Genomic DNA, 9,886 nt, shown 5'->3' on the forward strand with positions numbered 1-9,886 from the left:
CATCTCTCTCTGCTGCCAGAGATAGTCAATACCAGATTTACCCAGCAGATCAGAGGGTGCCATGCTATGCAAAAATCCAGGAGCTAGATGGATAAGCACAATCTTCATACCTGCTAACATGCTGGGAATGAAGAGAAATTCTTTTTCCCTTTTCAGTTGCTCAGTGTAGCTTTCACAATCAACAGGTTTCACTACCACAAGGTCTTCATCTGTCTGCCCTATGAATAAATCATCATCTTTCACTAGGCGTACGTCATCATCCTATAGTTTAAGAGCAAACATCTCTGTTAGTTTGTCTATTTCTTAAGAAAGTTTCTTGAGAAAATACACTTTGAAAATTTTTAAGGAAAGCAAAGATGCTGTTTTATATAGACTAAAATTAACAGAAGTCTGAATAAAAAATATTAATGTTTATCCTATAGTTCTTACCATTTCATCCTCCTCTTGTTCATCTTCATGAGTTTCGACACATTCCTCCTCCACCTCTTCTTCTTCACTTAATCCATTCTTTTTCCTGGCTCCAGCTTTCATTTTCTCTGGTACAGCATCAAAATTGAAGGTAAAGAAATTATATGCTTCTTCCTCAGAAGGAAAATCATTCTGGAACTAAAAAAAGGAAGACAAAGATACTGTATGATGGTATTTTTAAGAAAATTAGAGCAAAAATAAATTGAGTAAATGTTCCCATTAATAATATGAAATAGCAGCATGTATAAACATTTGTAACAAGATAATTATTATTTTATCTCAAACAGAACTCACTCAAATGCTGAAGTTAACTGAAATTTGTAAATAATTCACAAAACTTTCTCTATTTCTATATTCTACATTCAATATTTCTTGCTAAGTTTTGTTTAAAAAAGTTACCTGGTGTAATTTTAACATTCTTATTGTTTTAAATATAAACCATTTGTGAATCAGAACACCAAAGTTTAAGTTCTGGCCATACTGCAGGTACCCAGGTAAATTATATGAAGAGAAGTTTCCAATGGCCTTTTGCCTTTGAAGGATCCAAGACTCTTTAGCTTTAGAACAAATCCTCTAAGAAAAGAATTAACATTAGGACTTTGTGGCTAATAAATATCAATATACTAGTTGGTAAAATGCTTTAATTGCCAACTGGTGGCATTCAGTAAAAAGGATTTAAACAGAAGACACATTTTTCCTGCAAACTCCAGTAGTGTCCAGATGGATCTACAAGAGCTTTTTGGGTTTTTTAATCAAACTACTCAAAAGCACTCTTACATTTGATGAAGGTTCCTTTTATATCCATCAATTATTGACATATACTGCTTGTGAATTTTTAAATTAAATAAAAACCTCTCCACCGCTTAACACTGAATTCCGTTTCATTCTTCAAACATGAAGAATCATGAAGCCATATAAATGTTAAATTAAATTAATATTCATTATTGAAATGGAGGAATTGGTACTTACTGTTGACTTTTGCTTAAGCTTTTTTACAGAATCACGAAACTTTACTTTTGATGGTAAATGTGATTCGCCCTCTGGCATCTCCCTGAATTTGTCATCATCAGACTGCATGAAACATATACATAAGTTTTAGCATACATTTAGTGAATCATAAAAAAATACAAAAAATTCACTACAGCTATTAGATACTGCATTTTTACAGAAAAAAAAAACAACCAAAAAACCACCACCACTGTGGTAACAAATTTGCATATTTATTTTACAAGGGTACATCTTACTTAATTCCTTTGGGTCAAGAAATAGACTGCAAAGTATGAAGAAATGGTTCACTGCATGAATGACAGTAGCTGTCCTCACTGCTGATGGGATCATTGCTTCTGCACTCCTGAACACAAGCACAGGCTGATGTCCAAAGGGAGAGCAAGGAGGCAGCAATGGAAGCCCTGCCCTCGGGCAGACAGCCCCAGCAGGGCAGCAGTGCCAGGGGAGCCGCTGGCAGGGACTGCAGCCCAGGCAAGGGAGTCAGGGCTCTTCTCAGACAACCCCTGCTGCACTCAGGAAAAACCTCTCTGGTATTGTTTAAAAAAGGTGGTGTTCATTGCCTGGGTGCTGAAATACACACTTGATTATTTATTTTATTCTTTCAAACAATTATTGCTAGGCTACTCTCTAACTCCACGGCTGACACCCCTGCCTTTTCAAGAAAAGAGGTATTATGTTTATCCACCCCCAGTCCTCTGAAGGCTTATCTGTCCTACACGAAGATCACTGGAAAGGTCACTGGTTCTGAGGTTGCTTCAGCAAGTTCATTTAAGTGTTTCAAAGTGATTTTCATCAGGCTTAATCAACAAAAACACGCCTACCACTCTATCTGTTCTTCCATTCTATCTGTTCTTCCTCTTTGTGGCTGGAATTGTTACATTAAAGGAAGACAATTCTTAAGTTTACTTCTATTACACCTACATTTCAAAATAATAATATCAAAAAGAAAATCTCAGACACTGTCAATCTGATGGCCACTTGTTTAACAACAAAACAATACCTTGTGCATAAATAAGTACAAGAAACAAAACCAACAGGTAGAAGGTTTCAGATATACTTGACATAAAATTAATAAACAACTCTAATAAGGATATCACTTCTGCATTTTCCTAATACAAATATTTTAAAACAGCACTACTTAACTGAAAGCTGTAATAATTACTTATTATAAGATAACATTGCCAAGAATCTTCCCACAACGTACATGAAATGGCAATTCTCCCCTAGACAAGTGATTTAGCCAGGCTAAATCATATTGTTTGGAATTCCATTTAAAGGCGTTACTGCTATATGCTGTTATTTCCTGGGAATAAAACACTCTTTGGAACAATTTTCTACAGGCACACAATCTTTCTGTGAATTCTGAAGAATATGAGTGCTAGTTCTGCACAGGCAGAGCCTTTGTTGGTTTTTTTTTAATACAAAATTTATTTTCTAACAAAAAAAATGCTTATACAAAAAAACCTCAATATAAAATGGTAACAAGAAAATACAATAAAATACAATGACAAAGTTAATATCCAGCATTTAGCAATTGCACTGTTCAAATTTATAGAAAGCTCTATTACAGTGGAGCTTTATTTATATAAAGCTCCTGTTATAGTAAATTTTAAATACTTCAAGGCATCTTAAGCAACAGAAGTCATGAACCTCTAAATGACAGAATCTTCCCATGATGTCCATACTACAATATAAGCAATTTATTACTGTTAAATACATACAATAAAAACAATAATCAGAATGGTTCCTTTCTGCTTACTAATTCAAACAGCAGCATAATTTTGTTAAATGAAATTGATCTTCAAGAGTGTGCAGAGTTTGATTTTTTTCATGTTTCACACTCACTTTCTTTTGATAAGAATAGCAAGACAGAATGCACATTTTTACCGTTTTATCCAGTCCAACTCCTGTTTTTTTTTCTCTGATGCCTTTTAAGCGCCTTGGTTGTGGACTGGGGTCTTCTTGTGATAAAGTAATTTCAGCTTTTGTCTAAGCAAACAAACAAAAAAAATGTTTAGCTGTAATAGAAACAGAAATAGATCAAAGCTACAATGATTCCCAGGAACTCAACACCTGTATTTGTGTTAGGGACAGAATCTCTAATTATAAAATCAGCTTAAGTGGTTTTCCAGATCCATATATTAATGCACCTTATTAAATTGTACAGCAAACACACTGCTTCAAAATAGTGTAATAAGATTTTTGACAAAGAACACAGAAGGAACTTGTAATTATTGTATCATCTGAATTACAAAACAATGATGCCTTTTATGTTACTATCAACAAATTAAATACAGACTTTAGAAAAGAAAACAGCAATACAGAATGTAACTGTACTGACCAACTGAGTACTCTTTCAGCTTCAGAAATAAAAAAGCAAATATCCCAACTCAAATCCACATAGCATAAGGCAAGTAAAATGAAGTGGGTGTTCCTGATAAGACTGAGGTCAACCAAACAGGACTTCTGAAGGATTCTCACCCTTGCTGCTTTTAGTTTCTCTCTCATTCGCTGTCTAACAGAAAGCTCTGCAAAGCTTGCTCTTGATGTAGAAGGAACAGGTGGCAACTCTGAAACAGAGAAAAAATGGTAAGGTGTTTAAATTAAGTATTTTCTGAAAGAAATTTATGGAAAATAAAACCATTTATACCAGAGTCCCACATTCCAACAGAAAGAATTTGGATGAGAAAATATGAATGAATGAAACATTTTTTTGGAATCCAGTCCTTACAAAGGATAATTTAAAGGCCTTGAAACTACAACAGATCTATCTTTCATTATATACCATGAACCACTGTAAGAAATGCTTAAGCAACTTTTAGTCCACCAACATTTAGAAAAGAAAAATACATTAAGATAAACCTCACCACCATTGATTCTACTCAGAATCACCAGGAGATTTGGGAGAATTCTAGTATTTCCAAATTATACAATTTTCTGCCTGTATTTGTAGAAAAGAAAATTTCATTGCATTTGGAAATTTTCAAAAGAATGAACAAAGTGCTAACCCCCTTTTTTGCAGAAATTTTCAGCATCTGCCTCAATCTAACACCTTTAAAAGATTTATTAATCATTTGAATGGTGCAATAGTGTTTATCTGTGTACAGAAAACACAAGCAAGAATTCTCAGGAAGTCACATTTTCTCAAAGACAGCCTTTGACAAGTTTTCAGAATTGAGAAAAAACTTCAGCAATTTCTGAAACTTCAGGCTCATGCAAGATTGCAGCACACACAAAAAAGCCTCTGTCTGCTGGAGATGGAAATGATGAACTTTAATTTCAGTATGAAAGGTGGGAAGACACTGGAAAAAAATACAACTTTTTATTCTAGCACTGGAACTAAGTCCCTTAAACAGTTATGGAATCTTCACCAGCGCAAGCTTTTAAGTTAAAAAACAAAAACAAACAAACAGATAAACCTCAACCCTCAAAAAAACTCAATCAACCTAAAATCTCCACCAAACCCAGGTATCAAGACTTAGAAAATAATATTTCAAGGAGGAAGCTGGTCTAGAGTTACCTTTAGATTTTCCTCATGTGAATTTTTTCTACCATTTAATTCTGCTCAGTTAGCATGCAAAAACATATTCTATTTCATTGCAGCAAATGTGTCATTTCAATTCCATTCTGATAAAAGCAAACTAGAAAGCAACAGATCAGATGATCTGAAATCCTTTACAATTGTCTGTAAACATTTCCAGACAAGCTAGATGAACAGTGTAAACATACAAAATTAGGGCAGAAAAAATCTGCTGCTACTTCAAGCACCTCATGAAGCATCAGAACTTATGCTCTGTATGCAGAATTCTTTACAATTCATCTGTTCCTTGAGACAACAGGGTCATTATCTTTTCTATACATAATGAAAACCATTTTAAGGCTTAGGTCGTTACATCAAATACTGTGAGATACTGTCATCAAAAAAAATTACCACATTAAAAATTTTAACCACATTAAAAAAATGGTTTAGTTACTTTATTTCTCTGGACATACACTTTTGCTCTGCTTATGTGAACGGGCTCTACAGCCAAATAAGTTGTGCTCAACTTCAAAATACATCTTTGAAGTGAAGAAAGTAAAACTGATATCCATGAACACATTATTTTGCAGGATCACCATTAGAAGGTTGAAAAAAATCCACACCATGTTTTGGCTCCTACAGTGGCTCTGTATTTTATGTCAGGCAGATCTAACAAGTTTGCTGGATAGCCAAACTGAAATTAAACCTGAGAACCTGAAAATGCCATCTAGTGTTTTCCCTTGATTTCATCTGCACTTAGAGGGGGCAAAAGCCATTGGATCTCAGTGTGGCTTCAAAGCTCTCTGCACTGACTCTCTGCACTCAGAACTTCTGTGAGTGCCTCAAAGGATGCAGAAACCAGGTACAAGACAGATGTTAATGCTGTGACCAAGCATCAGTTACTTGAATGAAAACAGGGGATGGCAACTTCCAGCACAGATCCTAGAAAAACTGCTGTATTTTTCATGGATACAACTGCATAAATGCATAGTAAGACACAAACCCAACAATGAAGAAAAATTTACAGCAACTCTGCAGTTGTGCTGGCTTCACAAGGCAGTAACTACCAGACACAGGCTTTTTATTTAAAGCAATTCTTCTTCTGAAATTCTTATTTACTAGTCTAACTAGTGGACTGACATATAGCCATGTCATTCAATTTAAGAAAGATATAAAGGCATTAAGAGCACATATAATTGGATTAGAGTAAAATACTGAATTTCTGCAAACAGATTGCATTAAAAAACAATAGACTGACTGAATGTTTGAAAGAGTAGTACAGAGATTATGCTAAATATTAAGTGAAGAAGTAGCTGATGGACATGTTTCAAGAAAAGCTTGCCATAGTGGGCCAAGCACAATAATCATTCCATGCTAGAAGAAAATAAACCACCTATTTGAGGGATGTGACAAACTGATGATTCCAGAAAAAATTATCTACTTCCCACTTGTTTTAAAATACAGTTCTCTTTTCCTGAAAAAAGCAGTGTGGGGGTGTATATACTTTTAACACCACAAATTTAACATAATATGGTGACAACTATGACAAACTAAAAAGGCCTCAGAATAGAGGTGATGTATTATCACAGGCATTAAAATAAAAGCAAAATCAGATAGTGGAGCAAACAATGTAGAACTTTTCAACGACACCTGAAAAACTGCAAGGGGAAATTATTATTTTTTTAAAATAGTTAGCTATCGCTTGGCAAGAAAATGATAATCAGAAATTCATACACAGATCATCACTCTAACAAAGGAGTGAGAAACTCAAATCTACTCTCACTTGATAACTGAGCAACACAATAGCTAACAGCAGTTTTCAACATATTCAAAACTATGACATGTAGAACATGGAAATTTAAATTATTTATAAATCTGCAAAACTGAATCCTCGAGAGGTGAGGGGAACTGAAATAAGTTTTGAATAGATACATGAAGGCTTCAGCTCAAGGTGTAGTCTTTCTCAAAATGTGAGATGCAACTCCAAAAAAACCCAACCAAATAGATGGGTAAATTATACTGCAATTAAGTAAACCAATGCTACAGCCTATCCAGAATACCACATGCTGTACTTTTCACTTGATCATATGTAGTCTGCAAAATTACAGGTATTTTGGAAGCAGAAGTAACAGAGCAAAATACTTAGGAAAACAAAACATTTATCACATATGGAAACTAGCAACTAGATTTTTTCTGAAGAGTACTGCTGAGCTATTCTGTTTATTCTTGGAAAATAAGCTTTTGTAAAAGAAAATAACCAATAGAGGGTGCCTCAATTTCTCCATGTAATCAACTCTGAAAATTGTTTGGACTCTATCTGTCAACAGCATAGCACCTCCTAGCACAAGCTGGTACAGTGAGACTCAAAAAACTTACAAAAGAAATGCAGGCAGACACTGAACAGCTGGAAACATCCCTAAATTGTAACTGTCTTTATAAATTTGTCCGTACCATATTTTGTTAAAATGTGTTTAAGGACAGTACATACATTGTATTTTGGTAAAACTTGACATTGATGAAAAACCAAGTTTGTTTATACTTCACTAGATTTTCATTCTACTGATTTTTTAATATTCTGCTCTTAATTAGATCTTCTATGCATCCTATTTAGGTAAACCATAAACCCATGCAGAAAGATTAGACATCCAGTTCTAGCAGTTTCCCACCACACATCACTCTCTGACACTCTCCTATGTTGTAGGAGTATTTAATGTGTGACATTAAAATAGCATGCCAATAAATCTATATATCTTTATACCCATGAGAAACACTTCAAGCACAAATTATGAGGTTTACAGTACCATTAGGACTGGAAGGCACCTCTGGAGATCATCCAGTCCAACCCCCATGGCAAGGTAGTCACCTAGAGCAGCTTACACAGGAATGTGTCCTGGTGGGTTTTGAATATCTCCAGAATGGGAGACTCCACGACCTCCCTAGGCCGCATTCTCCAGTGCTCTCACACCCTCTATGTAAAAAAATTCCTTCTCATGTTGAAGTGAAACTTTTCAGTTTATGACCGTGGCTCCGTGTCCTGTTGCTAGGCACCATTGAAAAGCCTGGCACCATCCTCTTGGCACCTGCACTAAGGAGATCCCTTCTCGGTCCTCTACACACTAAAGAGGCACATCTCCCAGAGTCTCTTTTCGTAAGAGAAATAGGTCAGACCCCTCAGCATCTTCATGGCCCTCCACTGGACCCTCTCCAGTAGCTCCATGTCTTTCTTAGTACAGAGGAGCCCACAGCTGGACACGGCACTCCAGAAGTGGCCTCACTAGGGCCGAGTAGAGGGAGAAGATCACCCCCTGGACCTGCTGGCCACACTGTTCCTGATGCACCCTAGGATACCACTGGCCCTCCTGGCACAAGGGCACTGCTGACTCAGGGACAGTTTGTCATCCACCAAGGCTCCGAGGTCCTTTTCAGCAGAGCTGCTCTTCAGCAGGTCAGTCCCCAGCCTGTGCTGGTACTTGGGGTCCCCAGGTGCAGGACCCTACACTTGCCCTTGTTGAACCTCACTAAGTTTCCCTGTGCCCAACTCCAGCCTATCAAGGTCCCACTGAATGGCAGCACACTCTCAGGAGCAGCAGCCGCTCCCCCAGTTTGTACCACCAGAAAACTTGCTGAGGCTACATTCTGTCCCATTGTCCAGGTCGTTGATAAACAAACTGAGTAAGCCTGGACTCACTATTGATTCCCAGGGAATGCCACAGACCAGAGGCCTCCTACTCTGCCACGACCCTCTGAGCTCTGCCATTCAGCCAGCTCTTGATCCACCTCACTGTCCATTCACCTCACCCGCATTTCCTGAGCTTACCTGCAAGAATATCATGGGAGACAGTGCAAAACCCTTGTGAAGTCAAGACAGACAACAGCCATTGCTCTCCCCTCGTTGATCCATCCTGCCATGCCATGATAGGCAGCTATCACATTGATTTCCCCATTGCAGAGCCATGCTGACTACTCCAGATGACCTCCTTCTCTTCTACATGCTTGGTGATGACCTCTGGAATGATCAGCTCCACCACCTTCCCAGGGATGGAGACAAGGCTGACTGGCCAGTTCATGTTCAATTGTATAAACACCGCACGTCTACATAAATATATCTAAAAACGTAAAGGCTTTTTATAATCTAACCATATTTGAACGCGACAGGAGCACGTCGTTTGAGTGCAGCGCTGCCCGTCCGCTCGAAGCCCGAGCTGACCCGGTGGTGACAAGCACAGACCCCGGCCCAGCCCTCGGATGCCAGCAGGAAGCCCTGCGAGGAGCAGACCGCAGCGGCGCTGCCGTGTGTGGCGGCGGGGAACCTCGGAGCGGAGCCGCGGCCCGAGGAGCAGCGCCGGGACTCCACACCGAGGGGCCGGCAGCCGGAGCCCGGCGGAGCCGCGCCCCGCCGCTGGGAGTCACTCACCGCGCACTGTCTCGGGGGCGCCGCTGGGCCCTGCTGCCATGGTGCTGCTGCGCTCCGCCCGCGGCCCGCCGGGACCCGCAGCCTCCGGCGGCGGCAGCGGGGAGGGAAAGGCGATGGCGGCGGCAGCGCGGCCCGGCCCGGAGCGGACACGGCCGGGAGCGGGACCCGGCCCGGAGCGGGGCAGAGCGAGCGCGCCTGCGCGGGGCTGCGCGTGCGCGGGGCCGGGAGCGCGCGTCAGGGACCCGGCCGGGACGGGCAGACTGAGGGACAGACGGACGGACACGCGGCTGCACACCGATATATTTTATATATACAAATATAGACATCTGCCTTATTTCTACAGTAATCTCCTCATACCGTAGGGGTTTGGGCTTTCTTTTCCCCTCCTAACATTTTACCGTTTAAATGTGATCACCTCAAAAGCTGCTCTGCAGGTGAGAAAACAGAGTAACTTCGTGGTTTTGCAACCTACGCAA

The 9,886-nt window shown here is 39.3% G+C and overlaps 1 protein-coding gene across 2 annotated transcripts in view; it reads right to left on the minus strand.

The window, feature by feature from the left end:
* The window catches only part of CC2D2A (coiled-coil and C2 domain containing 2A), a 52,939-nt gene extending 43,370 nt beyond the window's left edge, over nt 1-9,569 (minus strand). Inside the window, exons 1-6 of one of the 2 annotated variants that reach the window (XM_041403056.1) lie at nt 9,411-9,569; nt 3,958-4,046; nt 3,364-3,465; nt 1,438-1,539; nt 430-606; nt 111-261 (exon numbers count right to left, since the gene is read on the minus strand). In XM_041403056.1, the coding sequence (XP_041258990.1) occupies nt 111-261; nt 430-606; nt 1,438-1,539; nt 3,364-3,465; nt 3,958-4,046; nt 9,411-9,450 (661 nt within the window). In that variant the 5' untranslated portion in view covers nt 9,451-9,569. Of the gene's footprint in view, nt 1-110; nt 262-429; nt 607-1,437; nt 1,540-3,363; nt 3,466-3,817; nt 3,925-3,957; nt 4,047-9,410 lie in introns of those variants that run through there. The other variant, XM_041403057.1, reaches the window with a different exon arrangement.
* Between the last annotated feature and the right edge of the window lie 317 nt (nt 9,570-9,886).

The sequence above is a fragment of the Onychostruthus taczanowskii genome, unplaced genomic scaffold (genome assembly GCF_017590055.1).
Source record: "Onychostruthus taczanowskii isolate IOZ18803 unplaced genomic scaffold, ASM1759005v1 scaffold2, whole genome shotgun sequence".
Classification (NCBI taxonomy): Eukaryota; Metazoa; Chordata; class Aves; order Passeriformes; family Passeridae; genus Onychostruthus; species Onychostruthus taczanowskii.